A 20,844-nucleotide genomic window follows, 5' to 3' on the forward strand; every position below is an offset into this window, starting at 1 on the left:
GTCTCTGGAAAGTACCATGTTAACATACAAAAAGTAAAATATTAAAATAAGGTTCTGCTGCTTGTGTATTTTCCCTTTTCTGCTTCCAGTAAGACAATCAAACAAAACAGAAGGGATCAAATTATATTATTTCATTTCCAAAAGAATGAATTTAAGAATTACAACTTCATGACATGAATTGGGAAAAAACACACACCAAGAGTTAAGTTATCAGCCATCCTGGGTAAAATGTACAATGGAGAAGAACAGAGACTATGGTTAATTGTGCAGTTGGCAGGCCCCACTCAATACAGCAGAACATAATGTTCTGTATTCTTGAGGCCATGTCACCTTCTATCAATGCTAATATCTGAAAGGTGCTATAGGAAATTAAAAAAATGAACATCAGTGTATTTTGTTTTCAATTTGCTGTCATTAATAATTGAACAATGAGATTCAATTAGTGCAGTGCCTTAGCAATTTATAGAGGTATGCAAAGTTTTAAAAGGGCTTCACAGAATAGGTGTGTTTATTATATCAACAGGCAAAATAACCACAATACACATATAATCATTTGAAAGTTTACATTTTAGTAAAATATTTCTCGAGGTCATATACATAATCTGTAACTTTAATAACACAAACATGCATTCTTCTTAAGCGGAGGAAAAATAATCTAGTTGCTATATTAGGTGTGTATAATTTTCAACATGTTTGTGTAACCCAGAAAAAGAGGTCATCAAATTACATTTATTTTTTAAAATATTACTTACTTAAAGTCACTCTGAATTGCCATTTCTCCCTATTCTATTACTTCCTTTCTGATATTTAACCACAGCATACTGTGAGAGACATAAAATTTTATACAAACATCCATCTTTTATCTGAAAGATTCATAATTTTTCAAAAGAATTTTTACAAATCTCATATTTTTTATTTGTATTTTTCTATAAACTATTAAGTTTTTTATTCTTAATCCTGTCACCCATCTGAACATTACTTCTATTTTTGGTGTAAAGTATGGATGGCTCCATATAACTTCTTCTTGCTATCCTAAAACATCAATTTAGGAGCTGAAGAGTGATTTTTCCCTATAGCTTTGCATATGTGTATATATAATATATAATGTGTGTGTATATGTGTAATATAAAATAAATAATAACAAAGCCATATAAACTGTTTGTGATTCCAGTCTCCAGTATAATGTTTCCCAATAGGAAAGCTAATTTTAAGTTGTCTCTTTCCTTTCTCTCTTCCCTTTGTGTCTTTCTCCTCAGTCCTCAGAAACTTTATTCTCTCCCTCAACTCACCTACCACCCTTCTTTCTTTTTTCCCCCTCTTTTATTTCTCTCTCTTTTTTTAATCACCCTTACTTCTTAAGCTAATGGTTTAGACTTCCATTTCCACAGGCCCGTGAAGCATTTCTACATACCTTTTTAACACCTGGATATCTACCACCCATACCTAAATCATAACCCTTATTACAATTTACAGTTTATCAGTTATTATAGATAATAATGATAAAAAATTTTAAGTTCTATATTCCATTATAAATTTAAAATGTCTAGCATAATGCCTTGGACAAAGAATGAGTTCTAAAAATATTTATCAACAATATAAAGTAAATTATTCTCTTCTGCAGGTCACTTTTCAAAATTAAAACAGATGGAATCCCCTTCACAAAGCAGCTCTGAGAAAATAACATTATGTTGAGCGAAAGTCAACCCTGGTAAGAAACACAATTGTGATTTTAAGACAAAATCATATTTAGAAACTTAAAGGAAATTTAGTCCTGGGCAGTAATGCTTGTGGAAATATATTTCGTGCAGAACAGAGCAGAAAAATATAAGGATTGTCAATGCGTATATGCTTGTTATTTCCCTGACTTTACTCTCATTTAATAATACTCATTACAAAACATCTTACTAAAGAATTCAGGAGTTCTTTGTTTAAATTATTTTTTATTTTAAATTTAATACTTAGTTTTATAACAAATTGGAATCCACCTAGTTTTCACATAAAATAACTGGAAAATGTGTGCTAACAATTGAGAAAGTTAATCCTGATTTTAAATATTAGGCACACATTAGGAGTATCACATTTGAAAAAGCAAAAAATGTTACTATTTCAGTTAAAGAGAACAGCCCTGAGATTAAACTTAAAAATTTTTGTTTACTAAAATAAACATAGGTAAAAGTGACCTTTCACCCAAAACACCTATTCAGACTCTAAATTTAAAAATGTATTGGGAAATCACAAACATAAAATTAGATAAGACTTTATAGAGCGAGTTTGCATCATGAGCCCAGGGTTAGATGGCCATACTTGTGTTGCTTTCTAAATGTGTACCCCCAATAAGCTTTTCCAAAGAATAGCCTGGCATTTGAATAACATTTGAAATTAAATTATGTGCATGCTTACAGGCTTACAAAGGTTAGTAGTTGAACACAGATGCATACAAACACTATCTGAAACACTGCAGAATTTGGAAAGAGAGTTAAGAGAAGAAATAATGCAAAAACAAAAAAAACCTTAGAGCTCCAAAAAGAGTGAAGCTGGTCCCGAAGCGCTGGCTTGACTGTCTGAAAGTTTATAAAAACAAAATCCACTGATTGAAAAGCTTCTCACATGACACAAATACACACATCAACAGAACTTTATTAATAAAACATTTCAACTCCTTACAATATCTTCAAAAGACGTTAAATTTTTACCTTCAAGCTTGGTGTTTGAGTCTGATCAACTGTAAATCTCATTAGAATATTAAACTGAAGATCATTTGGAAAAGATTCTCTAAAAAAAAGGGAAAAAAGCAAAACAAAATAAAAATTAAGTCAGCAAGCATTTAGCAAATTTGACAGCAAATTATGGTTAAACCAAGATATCATGTCATTCAAAAAGCATGCATGAAGTATCTGTATACAATAGAAGTTATTCCCTGAAAAAAATCTCAACATTTGAATTTATGTTCTCTAGGGGGTTTAATAGCAACACTATGTAAATAACGGTCTATCTTGCCTCAAATATAGATTTAATTTAAAACCTATTCAGAAAAAGTTCAACATTATCAGAGATGTTTCCCCACACCTAATATCTGAATTCTAGATTCACCTTAAATCAGTGGTTCTCAACCTTCTGGCCCTTTAAATACAGTTCCTCATGTTGTAACCCAACCATAAAATTATTTTTGTTGCTACTTCATAACTGTCATGTTGCTACTGTTATGAATTGTAATGTAAATATCTGATATGCAGGATGGTCTTAGGTGACCCCTGTGAAAGGGTCATTGGACCGCCAAAGGGGTCGCAACCCACAGGTTGAGAACTACTGCCTTAAATCAATAAATGAATAGAATATTTGAAATAAGTCACTTCAACAATCTACACAAGAAAGTAAAAATGTAGCATTGGTTCAAAATCTTCTGAAAAAAGATTCTGAATATTTTAATGCATAATAAAACATTCTTTTTAAACTTAGAAAATAATTTATTTCTACATTAAACTGAATAAAATCTTCAACTTGAGTTAGCAGATATATCTTAATTACAACAAAATAGTACCTTAAATACTGAACAAATGTTAATAACATTTTTATAAAAGCAGTGTTTAAGGACCAATGCTGCAGGAAATATACACGAGTGGGCCTCACTAACAATTTTAAAATGGAGCCTATGCAGTTTAAATGGTTTGAAAAGACTTACATATCTGAACTTTTAACACAGGAACTAAACAGTCCAATTATTATCAGGTAAACTTGAAATATATAAAGAAAATATTACCTTGTAATATCAAGGGCTTTCTGAACTTTTGCCTGAACAGACCCAAGCAAATCAGCACCCATTTTTTTTAGTAGTTGCGTCAGCAATACAAATAACCAATCTTGAAGATCATCTTTGTGGACTTGTATGAAGTCCACTAGAGTCTCCAAAAACATGCTGAATACCTACAGTTGATAAACAGGGGAGGAGGGAGAAAAAGGAGGAAATATTGACCTTTATGATCAACTCAAACTGAAATAGAAAGGAATAAAGGAATCAGAGGCACAGCGATTGGCAGCCAAGCAGAAAAATAATCTCTCTTGCTTTTCATTGGACTCTGTGATACAAGAGTACATCTGAAATGTTATCCAACTTCTGCTGAAGTTCGACAATTAGCTACTCCATGCAGCATCACTTGTAAAGAAACTTTGGCCATAATGACTGGCACACCTATAGCTTAGACTTGTTAAACTGAAATTCATTTCATCTGAAATTTAGGGCAAGAAACTACCTATAGTTTCACTGGCCCTAAATTCTTATGAAGAGTGGCACTGAGTCATCAGAAGATGACTATGCTGACAGCTACTTTAAAGCATCCGGTCATTCTGACATAATGGGCTAATTAAAGGCTCTTTAGATTTCTCAAAAAGTCAGTTGTCACAGATTTTTTGTTTTGTTATAAAATATATTACTTACTAAAACTGCCCCAAAAGTAATTTTAAATGATTTGGGATAACTATAACTAAAATATGTAAATTCAGAATACAAACTTACATTTAAATTGTAATGATTTTTAAAAAGTCCTAGTCTCCATTTCTATTGATTGGTTTATACCTGGTTCTAATATTAACACAATAGTTTAAAAAATTTTGTAAGATAAAAAATATTTTAAGGGAAGAAACGCTAGTATTCATAAGTGATGTATGTCATTAAAATACTTATGAAAAGTGACTTACTTAATGTGTATTATATCTCTTTACAAGAAATTCCACAGCATACTGGAAAATTTGTTTCTAGGTAAATAGGAAAAAAACTCTTAAGACAATGTCAGGCATGTTGTATTGAGACAATTTATAATCACAAGTTATAAAAACTATGGTTTAAAAAAGTTAATCTGAAAGTAACTATTTTAATTTGAAAATTAAAAATTTTGTTCTCAATACATACTTTCTTTCTTGAATTTCCTTTATATAATTATATATAAACTGCCATTTTTCCTGTTAGAAATAAAGGATTTTTTTCTATCAAAATTTTAACTAAGCTTTAACATTGTATGAATTAGAAAATACACACTTCCATTATTTGCTAAAGTTGCTTTGTATTTGTAAAAGCAGGAACTATGACTACGTACTTAAAATTTTCTAGTACTCTGATCCCCAGGCAGCATCTGCTTCAAAAATGCTCTAATCCACAATGCAGAGTCATTAACTCCTGTCCCACAGCCACAGCCACAGCCACAGCCACCCAACCTGGCTTCTATTAGATTCAAAACTTGGCCTCTAGCCCTCAATTCAGGGCCCAGAATACTGTTGAATTTCACTAGAGCTACTCTCCGACAAATGCATGAATCTAATCTAGTACTCACTTTTACTGGTATCTGACAAATCTATTCAGCCAGGTGTGCTGGAGATAGTCAGCACCTACTTAGAAAGTAGACTATTGAATATTCATGAATTTTGTGAGCTGGTTGGTAGCTTGAAATAAGCCATTGTGGGAGTACTTACACTTCTGAAATTATAGCAAACACTATAGATCAGGGCTTCCTGCCTTTCTCCCAACTCTGGTTTACCAGCATGCCACTTTCTTAATTCTTGCCTATTTTCCTGAAGACTCCAAGTTTAAGCTTTCACTATACCAAAATCCATTCTGAAAACTATGCACATTCGAATGCCTAGGTCAACTCTCCAATTTTATCTGATTCTTAGGAAAGAGAACCAGAAAAGTGACTTGCCCAAGGTTTCCACAGCTGGTTTTCAGTTGTGTTCCATTCATTCTATTGCTAGGTAACTTAGCTTATCTACTTTACTGTCATTCAACATAGAATTCTCTATTCACTTTTCTCCTATTTTGATTTCATTTACAGCTATCCTTCCAATAATTGTCTCTGTAAAAGAAAGCCATTTCGCTCGGCAGGCATGGCTCAGTGGTTGAGTGCTGACCTATGAACCAGGAAGTCACAGTTCAATTCCTGGTCAGGGCACATGCCCAGCCTGCAGGCCTGATCCCTAGTAGAGGGTGTGCAGGGGGCAGCCGATCAATGATTCTCTTTCATTATTGATATTTCTACTTCTCTGCAATCAATAAAAACTCTATTTTTTTAAAAAGAGCCATTTCCTTTGTAACACTAATCTTTCTATTCTGTATTCTTACTCTCTAAAGTATGGTCTCCTCCACTATATATTTATTCTCACTTAAATCCTTTCCTTACAGATGCAAGACACTCTCTGAAGAATTTCTCCTTCAATTTCCATCCTAATGTTCCCACCAACAACCTTTTAATTGTGAAATGTAGTAGCTTTTCATGAACTTAGTATGCTTGGCCATTCTGAAGCTTGATAGTGCTTTACTCTTATTATTTCGCTTCTTCTTCCATGCTTGTTGCCAGGCATTTTCCTTTGCATCCCCAATGGGGGGTGATTTAAGAGCCAGTCTCCCCCTGATTCTCTTTTAAAAGGAAGTATGATCTTGACAGGGCCTTTCTGACCTAGCCTACTAGGTCCCATGACCTCTAGAAGAGTTCTCTCTTTTGGCCTTCCTCAATCTATCAATCACACCATCATTGTAGGCACCAGGCCTTTCTTACAAGGTCTGGGTTTGTGTAGTAGGGTGACTTTGGTTTTTCTATTTCTGTATACCAGGGTGAGAAAAGCATTTCTGTAATAGACCAGACAGTACATGTTCTAAGCTTCTGCAGGCCACATGATAGTGTTTGTCACACTACTTAACTGCTGTTGAAGCACAACTACAGTACGCAAACACGTGAGCATAGTTGTGTTCCAGTATAACTTCATTAACAAAATAGGTAGCAGGCCAAATCACGCTTCTTTCTCACCATAAAATTGTAGTATTACTATTTGATATAAACAAAATTTTTTTGTTACTTTTTAAAAAATATATATATTTTATTGATTTTTTACAGAGAGGAAGGGAGGGAGATAGAGAGTTAGAAACATCGATGAGAGAGAAACATCAATCAGCTGCCTCCTGCACATCTCCCACTGGGGCTGTGCCCACAACCCAGGTACATGCCCTTGACCGGAATCGAACCTGGGACCTTTCAGTCCGCAGGCCGACGCTCTATCCACTGAGCCAAACCGGTTTCGGCATAAACAAAATTTTTTAATGTCCCCACCTTCACTGTCTATAGGATAATGTCTCAAATGCTTAGAGGCATCAGTTAGACATCTCTAAACCGATCTTGGACTATCTGGCAACTCTTTTTCCCTGAACACATCTCATACACATTCCTGGTTTCCTTCCATACTCCCCACTCACTCTATTTATACACAGTATGTGACCCACTACTACCACTTACATCCCAGCCTAGAAACTTCTTGGATAATAGCCACTGATTCTCCCTACTTGAAACTTGTGGTGGGACTAGCTTTTTGGTACTTTTTAACTTTTTCTATATTTACATTATTTTCCCATCTGGAATATAGAAGATTTGAGAATAAAGACTATATTTTTGTACAGTCTTGCATCATGTATTTGAACCAAGTTCAAGGTTATTAGAGGCTGAGGATCAAGTATAAAGTTTTTTAATGAATGCGTAGGAAAAGTTCCTTGAAGAGTAAGAATTATTTCCTAAGGGAAACCTGCCGTGTAATTAACTGGTAGGTAAGCTTTTTTCTCCAATGCAAGGGAAGATATGTAAGACTCCATTTATCTCAGCCAAATTTAACTTCTTTTTCCTTCCTATAAACTTTCTGAATCTCCCACTTCTCTGGACTCAAGCTAGCCCAGTAGTTTCTTTCTTCTCATGCTAACATATCCAAAGTTGATGATCCTGTCAAGCTATTGCTATTTTCTTCAAAATACTTCTCCAGGCCCTAGCTGTTTTGGTTCAGTGGAAAGAGCGTCGGCCTGCGAACTGAAAGGTCCCAGGTTCAATTCCGGTCAATGGCACATGTCTGGGTTGTGGGCTCGATCCCCAGTGGGGGACTTCCAGGAGTCAGCTGACCCATGATTCTCATCATGGATGTGTCTATCTCTCTCTCCCTCTCCCTTCCTCTCTGAAATCAATAAAAATATATTTAAAAAAAAAAAAGACTTCTCCGGGTCTCCTAAGTAAAAAGTTCTTTTGATTAGATACAATGTGAGCATAGCTGAATAAAAATGTAAACATGGTACTGATATTTTTCTAAATATAGAACTATATTATTATTTTTCAAAATACTTACATCCTATCAATCGTACTTACTAACTGGTAATATATAGCTGTCGTCTACATGTATCAATCTAAAAAAATATACTGGGAATTTCACATAATATATCTTACTTGATTGCCCTATCACAAAGAGTTTATTCTCAGATGTTGATAGTCTCCTATTTCCTTACCTATGATTAAAGGAGAAAATGAAAAGTGAATATGCTAATATAATACTAGGGCTAAAAATGTGAACAAAATGTTGAGAATCATTGCTCTGTTTGCTCTTAAGGAATGACATTATAATATTAGAAAGTACATATGGAATGTATGGAACTAAATTTTTAAAAATAATTGTGAAACTTGGAAATTATGTATTAATAATTCAATGGAGCCAAACTTCAATGGAATCAATTTATGCTCCCACAAATCTCACAAATATAACTTATTGGAAAAAAAATTATAATATTTGAGCTATTACAATTGAGGCAGCCTTTCCTTAACCTTGCTTGTATCTTAGGTGTGCCAGTCATCAAATACAGAACAGAAGAACATAATCAAATTAGATTAATTAGTAGATTAAAAAGCACATCTCCAAACAGAATGACAGCCTGCATAACTGCGAATAGCATTTCGTGGATTGCAAAGGGTCCAACACTGCATGAACTCTTCGGGAGAGAAAATAGAGAAAAAGGGTTAATTGCACAGTCATGCAGTAAAGTTAGGTTTCCAACAAATATTGAACCAACTTACTCTCTATTGAGAGTTCCAACACAGGGGACAGCATGCAAAAAGAAAAAAAGAAAAAAAAAGAAAAACACACAAATTAGTCGCCATCAATGCAAAGTTCCTGTACGGAAGAAAAACACTTAGAAAATAAAAGTGACAAATGTTTTTCAGTTGTATGATCAACTCAAAATAGTTTTTAAAACAAGAGTTCAATGAATAGTATGGAAAAAGAGCATGTGATTTTCCTCTTTCTCATCTCCTTACCGAGGAAATTAAAAACAAAAAAATCCCTTTTCCCAGACCCTATATCCTTGAGGTTCAACTTCTGGAAAGAATCGAAGACTAACAGACAGACACCTGCCCCCACTTCTGGACAATGCCAACATTTGCTCTCAAAGCATGGCATCCAGAGTTTTTCTTTATTTTTTCCTCCTCAGAGGCAATAGCTTTACAAATTATTTCTGTGAAGGCTGCTTGGAACAATTACTATTGTTTGGAAGCAAAAATTAAGTGTTTATACTACAACTTTTAATTTTTCCCAGATAAGACGAGTGTCATGGTCTCCTGACCCTAGGACCACAGGCAGCTCAGTACCTAGAACACTCTCTAGGAGACCAGATGTGGCCTTCCAGGGTGCTCAACTGTGTCCCATTTTAGTAGTCCCAGGCTGAATTTCTACCCTCACTGTTCAAGACACAGGAGCGTGACTTCAAGAGGTAGAAAGGACCACACAGACCATAAAATGCCAACTGAAAACAAGCACCTCAGTGAAGGTGGATCTCTTCAACTAGTTCCTTCAGAGATAAATGCTAGAACATAGAATAGCTTTTGGCATGACACTCCTTACACTCGAGGGGAAAATGGGTCTAGAGCAGTCAAAATAAAAATCATCCCTGAATTCCTTAATATTTCAAACTTATTAAATTTAAATTTAGTTTTTAAAAACTTTTATCATGCTTGCTGTGTTCTAAGGGCTTTACAGATATTAATTCACTTAATCATAGTCCCAATTATATGAGGTGGGAATTACTATTAACTCTATTTTACAGACTAGAGGCCCGGTGCACGAATTCGTGCATGGGTGGGGTCTGGCCAGCCCAACCCGATTGGGGCTGATTGGCCGGGCCAGCCGGGGGTAGGGGCCTCAGGCAGTTGGCTGGCCAGCCCCGCCCCTGATTGGGGTGGGGGTGGGGCCAGCTGGGAGGAGGGGCAGTGGGAAGTTGGCCAGCTGGCCCCGCCTCCTGGTTGAGGGGAAAATTTGCACATTAGGCTTTTTTATATAGGATTAGGAAACCAAGGCACACACTGCTAATAAGTGTTGGAGGTCAAATCTGAACCTAAGCAATCTAGCTCCACTATGCATACTTGTTATCACTGCGTGTACTGCTTCTCTTATACAGTTATTAAGGGGCTTTAAATTATACATTTGTAACTTTATGGTCTAAATTACTGTCACACATGTATTGTGGATCCCTTACTTCCATACTGGTATCTGAAGTAATAATAATAAAAAAAAGTTTATTTATCAAGTTATAGACATCAAATATTTTCAGCTTGCAAACTCTATTTACCAAATACATGGTACATTACTTCTGTCCCAGGAAAGGAATCCAGCATCTATTCCAACTGTATTCAGAAAGAGCTCTTTTCTAACCCTTCCTTTCTGGGATATCTGCACTGTACAATGGAGTTTGCCTGACATTTTAGTTGGGCTCATATCCTTACCCTAATATATATCAGAAGAAAACATTCTGGGGGCTACAGCGGGTGACGACGGGATGAAAGGAGATGGGACTTTCATAGATGCTCATAATTTGATTTTCTAATATCCCTTTTCTGCGGGGACAGCAGGTGGTCTGTCATGTTGGGGAAGAGGACAACTTTCAGTTATCATGGAAGCCGGCTACTATCCAGAAGCTATTAGCATAGAGACTGATATGCTGACTTCAACCTAGAACATGGGAAAACCCCCCCAGTCATGGTCATGGTGTGAGGTATCTCCCCAACACTAGGGCCCATTCTGGGGGCAAGGCTTTAGACTATTTCTGCCCTGTGAGCTTGCAGAGAAGTAATTTCAATTCAGCGTAGTTAACCCAGACTTAAAAAAAAAAGTGTCCCTGATAGCACACTTAAGCTATAGGGAAAAGTGCTGGCACATGTGGGGAAATGAACAATGCAGGCGGGGCTGAGATGAAGAGGCAATAACAAGCCAAAATGATAGGCTTTGTTCGAACATTTTCTTGAGTAGTCACTGAAGTGCTGTAAGCTAGTAGAGAAGATTTATTTACCTTTTAGAAAGATTGCTAAAGAAGGCAGTGTGGAGAATTTAGGGATAAAAGGTGGAGAGGAGGTACAACAGGCAAAAGATGACGGTGCCCTGAATTAGTAGTGGGAATAGATAATTATTTAAACCAGTGGTTCTCAACCTTCTGGCCCTCTAAATACAGTTCCTCATGTTGTGTCCCAACCATAAAATTATTTTCGTTGCGGAGAACTAAGATGGCAGCATAAGGTATAGACCTGTGCGTGCTGCCTCCCACAACAACATTGAAATTACCAACTATAAGACAAAACAGCTATCATCCAGAACCATGGGAAAGCTGGCCCAGTGGAAGTTCTACAACTGGAAGGAAAGAAAGAAGCGCATTGAGACTGAGTAGGAGGTGCAAAGGCGCCAAGAACAGATGCACAGAATCGCGCGCCAGGCGGGCTATAATTGGATGCGCGTTTTTTTTCAATCGGAAGGGGATACAAGCTCTCAAATCCACTGAACTTGTTTGGGGTGGGATTCTGAGGTCCCAGACCCCTACAGGGAGAGGCGGGACTGCCTTGCAGCGGGTCAGAGAGGAAGGGTGGCTTTCTCGCAGAGCTGCTCGCTGGCACTCTGGGACATGGAGTCGCGGAGATGCCATTGCTGTTTGCTCTGCCCTGGTGATTCTCTGAGACCCCGCCCTACTCAATGTACATCCCCGCCCAAGCTGTGCCAGTGGCACAAAAGGAACCACCTGCGCTTTTGCAGCTTAACCCAACAAACTGCAGATTTTAACTCCTCGCATCCATAAGGGACACACTCCAGAAGCAGAATCAGGTTCAGAGGAAGCAGGAGCCAGACCCGGCTGGGCTGGTGACATGGAACCGCTGTACCAGCAATCGCACAAGCAGGTCCACCAGATCCAGTCTCGCATGGGATGCTGGGAGATGGCAGACAAGCAGTCTGTGAACTTAGTAGAAAACGAAATCCAAGCAAGCATACCAGATATTCAGCCGGCTAGAATGCCTGGAGATTTTGTCCAGCAAGGAGCCGCCCAACAAAAGACAGAATGCCAAAATTCGTGTTGACCAGTTAAAGTATGATGTCCAGCACCTGCAGACTGCTCTCAGAAACTTACAGCATCAGCGATATGCAAGGGAGCAGCAGGAGAGACAGCGAGAGGAGCTTCTGTCTCACACCTTCACCCCCAACGTGGGTTGCGGCGCCCCCTATGAGGCTGTATGAGGCTGCGATGGCCCCTGCGAGGCTGCGACACCCCCTGTGAGGCTGCGTGAGGCTGCAACGGCCCCTGCAAGGCTACGATGGTCCCTGCGAGGCTGCGATGGCCCCTGTGAGGCTGCGTGAGGCTGCAACAGCCCCTGGGAAGCCAGCGGAACTGCGCGGGCCGCCCAGACGGCTTCATCTACGGCCCGCGAACCAGCTCGCAGCCCCACACACAACTATCGCCGGAAGGGCAAGATGGCGAGAGCAGCTGTAGTGTTGCCTTCTCCTCACTTCTAATAGCGAAATCCTCATTTTAAACATAAGAGGATACATTATTTTATAAAAGCCATTACGTGGCTCCATACCCTTTCTGAGTAGAGCATGAACAAGTAGTGAGAGACCTTTCCGAACACAGGGACACCTTGCGGATGGAAATAGCTACATTTTCCATGTGTATGACCTTTGACCTGGCGACAAAAAGAGTACACCTATGGATGAGGACAGTGGGGTGTAAGGGCATGGGGTGGGGTGGGAACTGGGTGGAGGGGAGCTATGGGGGGAAAAAAGGGGAACAACTATAATAATCTCAACAATAAAGATTTATTTAGAATGTAAAAAAAAAACTTTTTTAGAAAGCAGAAAAAAAAATTATTTTCATTGCTACTTCATAACTGTAATGTTGCTACTGTTATGAATCGTAATGTAAATAACTGATATGCAGGATGGTCTTAGGTGACCCCTGTGAAAGGGTCGTTCGACCGCCAAAGGGGTCGCGACCCACAGGTTGAGAACCGCTGAATGGTCGAATCAATTAAGATTGAGTGAATCCTGGATGGCATGGTGGTTGAGCATCAACCTATGAACCAGGAGGTCATGGTTCAATTCCCAGTCAGGGCATGTGCCCAGGTTGTGGGCTCGATCCCAAGTGTGGGTGTGCAGGAGGTAGCCAATCAGTGATTCTCTCTCATCATTGATGTTTCTATATATCCCTCTCCCTTCCTCTGAAATCAATACAATTATAATTTTAAAAAAAGAAAAGATTGAGGGAAGTTTCTAGAATGATGCCCAAATTCTTCACTTAAGCAATGAGGGGACAGTGGTTTCATCGTATGAGATAAACCAGTGCATGAGAAAGAATAGCTTTGAAGCTGAAGATGACCTGTAGTCATGTGACTAAAAGTTCAGGAGGAAAAACAGGCTTTAAGGACATGTTTGAGAGTCATTCAAATGAAGCGGGTAATTTATTCTTCAGAGAAGGTATGAAGTTGAAAGAAGAGGGCCTAAGACAGTCTCTAAGTCAACACTAACATTACTAACACAATCAGAGAGATAGGTGTCTGAAAATAAGAGCAGAAGAAATGGTGTGAAAGAGACTAAGTCAGGCACAACAGAAGGGGAAAACCAGACCTCTTCCTCCTCTCCCACAGCACAGTCCTTAAAATGACAGAAAGGACACATTGAATAAACTCATAACAAAGTTGAAAAACAAAAAGGTATGGCAATCAACAAACTAAAATTTATGCGAAATTCCTGACCACGCTGATGAGACCATATTATCAAGACACAGGATACACATTGTATTTATGTAGCTGAACAACAACTTCAAAGTAAGCCCTCCTTCCATTTCAATAGGAAGAAAGGTAGGAAGAATGGGTTGATGTGTAGTTAAGTTTGCTGTTTTAGAGTTAGGAAATGGAGTAAGAGGCCAGGACATCTACTTGGGGCATGAGATGGGTGGGGAGGTGAACAGGGCTTGATTTTTGAGGACAGACTATTTGACACGGTCTGCATGGAGGACAGAAGAGAAAGATGAGAGGAAGAGAATTACCAGGCAGCCCTGAATAGTTAGACAAAAATCACAGGTCAGAAATGGAGAATGGCTGGGATATATAGGAATACACAGGGATGGTTTCATCCAGCAGGGGCTCGAGTATATCGTTCCAACCTTCAACCAGTAGCATAAGCCCCTTCAGTAAAAGGTCTTTAAAAAAAAAAATTGGCCCTAGCCGGTTTGGCTCAGTGGATAGAGCGTCCGCCTGTGGACCAAAGGGTCCCGGGTTCAATTCTGGTCAAGAGCATGTACCTTGGTTGCAGGCTTCTCATCAGGACCAAAGCCTGGTCGGGGCTCATGCAGGAGGTAACCAATCGATGTGTTTCTCTCACATCGATGTTTCTTTCTTCTACTCTCCTTAAAAATTGATGAAAAAATATCCTTGGGTGAGGATTTAAAAATAATTGATTTGAGAGAGGGGGAAGGAGGGGACATCGGTTTGTTGTTCCATTTATTTATGCATTCACTGGTTGATTCTTGTACTAGTATGTGCACTAATCAGGGATCCAACCTGCAACCTTGGCGTATAGGGTCTTTGTTCTAACTAACTTTGCTACTCAGCCAGGGCTTAAAGGGTCTTAACTCTATGTTTCTATTTTAGTGTCAGTAACTTAAAGAGTTGATATAGAACAAGAGCCAGCAAACTGCAGTCTGTAAAAGAATGGTTTATATTTAAAAAAATTTTTAAGTCAATAGGCCAGTTAGTGACACATGAAAATTATATGAGAACTAAAACATCAATATTCATAAAGTTTTATTGCAAGCCAGCCATCTTCATTTATTTATACATTGTCTATGGATGCCTTCATGGTATTATTAATGGCAGAGTTGAATAGTTATGACAGAGATAATTTTGGCCCACATAGCCTTATTTACTATCTGGGCCTTTACAGACTCTTGGTAAAGAACAAAACTGTATTTGAAAGAAAAGTATAAAAAACAGTTGCTTGATATGGAAGGTGCAGCAGCTGCTGCCACTTTATAAAGATACATTTTAAAAAGGGGTGGGGAGCCCTAACTGGTTTGGCTCAGTGGATAGAGCGTCGGCCTGTGGACTTAAAGGTCCCAGGTTTGATTCCGGTCAAAGGCATGTACTTTGGTTGTGGGCACATCCCCAGTAGGAGGTGTGCAGGAGGCAGCTGATCGATGTTTCTAACTCTCTATCCCTCTCCCTTCCTCTCTGTAAAAAATCAATAAAATATATTAAAAAAAAATAAAAAGGGGTGGGGAAATATCTGCTATTTTAATAATATCAGGACATAATGCTAAAACTCGAAATCAAACCTTTAAACTCAGGATATAGTGATAGAGCCTGTTTATCCTAGTAAGTTACATTACTGGCGGGGCCTCTCTTGGACAATCACCAAAAACAAGTTAAGCAAAAATCTTCCAATTACATTTGTCTTCACTGAACTAACAAAATATCAAACCAGACAAACAAAGCCAGATGGGTCACTAAGACCTGTTATAAAATTCTACGAGGAAAAACTAAGAAGTCCCCTTCCTGACAATTCTAGGGAGGACTGTAGCTGGTTCTCCACATCTATTAAGGGAGGCCAAATAGTTCCTTTACCAGCATCAAACTCAGCTTTCTTATTTTATTTCCAAGAGACTCTTAAAAAGTGTTTCTCCTTATTTCATGTAAATTGTAGCATCCAACTAAACTGCAGTATTGTCTTGACAATCAAAAATTGTGACTTCTAGAAATAAACCAGGCTCAGTCTTCTACCTTCTAGGATGAATAAATTATTGAAGATGTTTTAAAACTTTTCATTTTAAAGTTGTACAGTCCACACAGATCATAACTGTCTTGTCCTTTGGCTTGTATTGCCAACAAAGTACATCAACAGTTAATTTGATCAGAATTTACAAAAAATTTTGCATTAAGGCAAGTCCTACAGCTGTAAATAGTGGTACCAATCAATGTCAATATAAAATGGTACAGTTACCTAACTACAGTTTGAGAGTTATCAATTTTTTAAAGTTTTATTAAGTAAGCTGTTTTAATCTTTGTCTTTAATGGGATTTTTACATTCTTGGATAAAATAAATATACCTTCTGATAGAGGGTAATATTTTAAAATTACTATTTTAAAATATAGGTAATTTATAATCTTTAGCTGGATTTTATATTAAAGACGGATTTTAATATTTTTAATCAGTGTTGTTAAGTAATGAAAAGATCAGAGATAGAAAAAAAGAGAAAATGATATGTGCAACAATAAAATGAAAAAAACACACACAAAAAAACCAAACAACACACAGTAAAGTGAAATTCATTAATATTTTTCTTATAATTTCCCTTCCACATCTCCCTCTCATCTGGGTTAGAAATGCTCATGTGGATACCTGGTGTCTGTCCTAAAGGAAGATACATAATAAAGTTTCACCATTGTCAAATACACTGCTGAAAACAAAATAAGTGAATACATTTTACAACAGTGCTATCTATCAAAGTAAACCAAAATTTCACAGTAATATGCAGATCAAATATGTTTTAATCGACACTAAAAACTGAACAACATTCTAAAAATTTTATGGACTATTTCAATATACAAATTGCTTCTTTCAGATTACTATCGAACTATGGATAAAGCCATATTTTGTGTTTTTGTGTTATTTAATAAAATTCTTTTCTACAAAACTGTTCTTTTAAGATAGTATATGTTATATTAATGTTGTAATAATCACAGAAGAAAACTGGATAAAAAGTTACAAACTTACCCCAATTATTTCCTTTATAAATAGTGGAATGTTTTTAAATACAAATATATATACTCATCCTGACTAATTTATAAGAGTCCTGCTTGTTACTATACCCTTCAGTTTGTAGTCTTAGACAATCACTCTTCCAAGAAACATAAATGATTACCAGAGAGCAACTTCTAAATTATGTATGATATAAAACAATTTCAATTATGTTTGAAAAGATTATTACAATTCTAGGGCAATAATAAAAACGGCTTTTTGGGGTTTTTTTGTTATTATTTTATTTCTTTTCTGGGCAATATACAAATGACACCTAAAGGAGTAAATAATCTTAAATACTAAAACATACCTTGCCATGAGGATCAGCAAACATTCTTGTGAAAATTTCACATAGTCTTTTCAGTTCAACTCGACTGTCAAAATAATAAAGTGGCTAATTAATATCTTGCTATAGGAAGAAGTCACTTAAAATAACCTTACATATAATTGGGCTTAAAAAAAATAAGCCCTCAAAACTGAGAAATCTGTAGGATTTACTTGTTAGAGCTAAATATAAATATATCTAATACAATAATAATTCTGTTGCAACTCACTTTATTTTAAAAGCTGAAAGTTATAAAAGAATAGAATTATACTTCATTAATGTAGCATGACAGGGAAAACGGTACAAATTCCATTTCATATTACTCTTAAATTCATGTTACACAAACACTAAGAATATAGCTTAATTTTCAAGTGAACATTCTTTCCTCACACTGAAAGTTATAAGGAATGAATTTTAATAAACCAGTCAGCTTGAATATTCTGTGCATCTTATTTATTTTAATTTTAAAAATTAGTAACATTTTTCATTTAACATCTATTTGTGAATAAAAAGTTGCCTTTTAAAATGTTTTTGGCCTGGCCGGTGTAGCTTAGTTGGTTGGGCATCAACGTGTGCACTGAAAGGTTCCTGCTTTGATTCCCAGTCAGGGCACATGCCCGGTTGCAGGCTCAACCTCTGGCAGGGGGCATGAGGGAGGCAGCCAACTGATGTTTCATTCTCAAATCAATGTTTCTCTCTCTCACCTTCTCTCTTCCTCTCTCTAAAACAGTGGTTCTCAACCTGTGGGTCGCGACCCCTTTGGGGGTTGAACGACGCTTTCACAGGGGTCACCGAAGACCATTGGAAAACACATATATAATTACATATTGTTTACAATAGCAAAATTACAGTTATGAAGTAGCAATAAAAATGATTTTATGGTTGGGGGTCACCACAACATGAGGGGGGTCGTGGCATTAGAAAGGTTGAGAACCACTGCTCTAAAAAGCAACTTTAAAAATCTTTTTTATAAAGTTTCTTTAGTCCAGCCAATGTGGCTCTGTAGTTGCGTATTGCCCTATGAACCAGGAGGTCACGGTTCGATTCCAGGTCAGAGCACATGTCTGGGTTTGCAGGCTGAATCCCCAATGCAGAACGTGCAGGAGGCAGCTGATCAATGACTCTCTTTCATCATTGATGTTTCTATCTCTCTCTCCCTCTCCCTTCCTCTCTGAAATCAAGAAAAAAAATATATTTTTTTATAATTTTTTTTTTTATTGATTTCAGAGAGGAAGGGAGCAGGAGAGAGATAGAAACATCAATGATAAGAGAGAATCATTGATTGGTTGCTGCCTGCACGCCCCCCACTGGGGATCGAGACCACAAACTTGGCATGTGCCCTTGACCGGAATTGAACCTGGGATCTTTGAGTCTGCAGGCTCACACTCTATCCACTGAGCCTAACTTTCATTTAAAATGAAAATTTTTCTAATATGCCTTAGCCAGTTTGGCTCAGTGGATAGAGCGTCAGCCTGCAGACTCAAAGGTCCCAGGTTCGATTCCGGTCAAGGGCATGTACCTTGGTTGCGGGCACATCCCAGTGGGGAGTGTGCAGGAGGCAGCTGATCAATGTTTCTCTCTCATCGATGTTTCTAACTCTCTATCCCTCTCCCTTCCTCTCTGTAAAACACACACACACACACACACAAAAAAAATATTTCTTTAAATAGAATAAGTGAATTTGAAAATTTCTTAGTATAATAGTACAGATTGTCCTAAAGGACTGAAGATTAGGAAAATATTTTAATACCACCTTCTAAATTCAGGACAAATCTATTCCTATACCAGTAGCTCTAAAGCAGTGGTTCTCAACCTTCCTAATGCCGCGACCCGTTAATACAGTTCCTCATGTTGTGGTGACCCCCAATTTCATTGTCAAAAATTGAACATCATTAAAGCATAGTGATTAATCACAACAACAATATGTAATTATAGATGTGTTTTCCGATGGTCTTGGGCGACCCCTGTGAAAGGGTCGTTCGACCCCCACAGGTTGAGAACCGCTGCTCGGAAGTGTCACAGAAACCAAAGGCAAGTCAAAAGTGCTAAACAGGACGACGATTGTAAGACAGCACAGCTCACCTCAGCGTTCTCTGATTTTTCAGTAAGTTCTGCAGGCCCAGGAGGCCTTCTTTCCTCTCTGACCAGTTGGAACTAGCACACCTATTGAGGACTTCCGCCACATCTTCAGTCTGCCTCATATACGTAGGAATACTACCATTTCGAGAACTGTAGGAGCGCTCTGAACAAGCACTGGACGCATCGCTGTTGGCATCATCATCTGAATGCATTCCATATGACTCATACCTTCTTCGAGCAGGTTTTTTCTGTTATATGCATAAAGATTCCTATTAGGGGTAGCTAAAAGAACACTGGTATTTCACAATTTCCACTGATACAAAAGGACTGGTTTTTGTTTTAAAATCAGTACAAAGCATGCTGCTAAATATTTTATTGATATAATGTCAATATTTAGTTTTTCTTCAAAAACCATGTTTTAGGATTTAGTAGAAGATGAAATATTCTTTAACCATGGGAAGTGGTAGAAGCAGAATAACACTCTATCGAAGTTCAGATATGTAAGTAGGAAATGATAAAAAAAATGTGGGTTTTCCTTTTCTTTCTTCTTTCCTTGGAAAACCAAGGATTACCAAATCATAAATGAGCCGAAACTATACTGGAAATCTGAGTTGGTAGGAAGAAAATATTACTTTTTTAAAGGATGAGGATGGATTAGGAAATGGACAATAAATTAAAAAAAAAAAAACTCATGTAAAGTTCTATTTTTCCTATCTATATCTCTTTCTTCTACTCTTCTTTTACCTCCACTATCATTTCTCTTCCACTCCTTCTTCTCTGTACCCAACCCTCATGTCGTCTTGAAAAGTAAAATACAAAGAACGATGAGAACCTGTTTGGCTTACTATTATTTTTAGTAGACAAGCTCCTTGAGGGTCCTCTGCTTTCCCTACTGTGTCTATACCATCTATTTGAATAAATACGAGAAAGAACAGATTCTCATTACATGTTTATTCTCATTACATGTTTAGATTCCTTTACATGTTTATTATTTAATATATGTAACTGCTAATTATACCTTGCATATCAAAAGTGAAATGAGAGAGTAGATTATTTGAGATTCCCTTAGGAAAATTAAAAGCAAATCTTTATGTAATCTAATATCTGAATATAGGCTGGTGAGAGATGAAGACATTTCCACAAAACAGATTAAGCACTATTATTTAAAATAGTTCCAGATGGCTATAAATTCTCCAAATTCTAAAGTCTAAAAGAAATATAATTTGAATCAAATTAAAAAATTATATAATGATGTTTCCACCACTAAATGCTTCATATTAATTCAGAGATGCCAGCATAATTTAGAATAGCAGTAATGTGACATTTTCTGTGTCGAGCTCCAGGATCAGTTTTGTTAAAGATAATCAGTGTGAGTGACATCATCTACTTGTATGAAGTACTCAAGCTTAAAAGATGAGAACCCCAATATCTACCTATTCTTAATCATACATATAAAAAAACATAGGATGTATGTGTAAAGATTTTATTACTTCTACTTGAAGTTTTTATAGAATACTATCATCTGTTAATGTGATAAAGAAAAAGTTACGGTA

The 20,844-nt window shown here is 37.2% G+C and overlaps 1 protein-coding gene across 24 annotated transcripts in view; it reads right to left on the reverse strand.

Moving 5' to 3' along the window:
- CLASP2 (cytoplasmic linker associated protein 2) overlaps window positions 1-20,844 on the reverse strand; it is a gene marked incomplete at its 5' end in the record, with an annotated part of 144,715 nt that overhangs the window by 26,695 nt on the left and 97,176 nt on the right. For 20 of the 24 annotated variants that reach the window (XM_081106448.1, XM_081106470.1, XM_081106468.1 and 17 more), the window contains 4 exons: window positions 2,694-2,772; window positions 3,758-3,921; window positions 17,198-17,261; window positions 19,295-19,539. In XM_081106448.1, coding sequence (XP_080962574.1) covers window positions 2,694-2,772; window positions 3,758-3,921; window positions 17,198-17,261; window positions 19,295-19,539 — 552 coding nt within the window. Of the gene's footprint in view, window positions 1-2,510; window positions 2,562-2,693; window positions 2,773-3,757; window positions 3,922-17,197; window positions 17,262-19,294; window positions 19,540-20,844 lie in introns of all 24 variants that reach the window. The other 4 variants (XM_081106469.1, XM_081106466.1, XM_081106458.1 and 1 more) reach the window with 1 other exon arrangement.

Source organism: Myotis nattereri, assembly GCF_964212035.1.
Source record: "Myotis nattereri genome assembly, chromosome: 14".
Taxonomy (NCBI): Eukaryota; Metazoa; Chordata; class Mammalia; order Chiroptera; family Vespertilionidae; genus Myotis; species Myotis nattereri.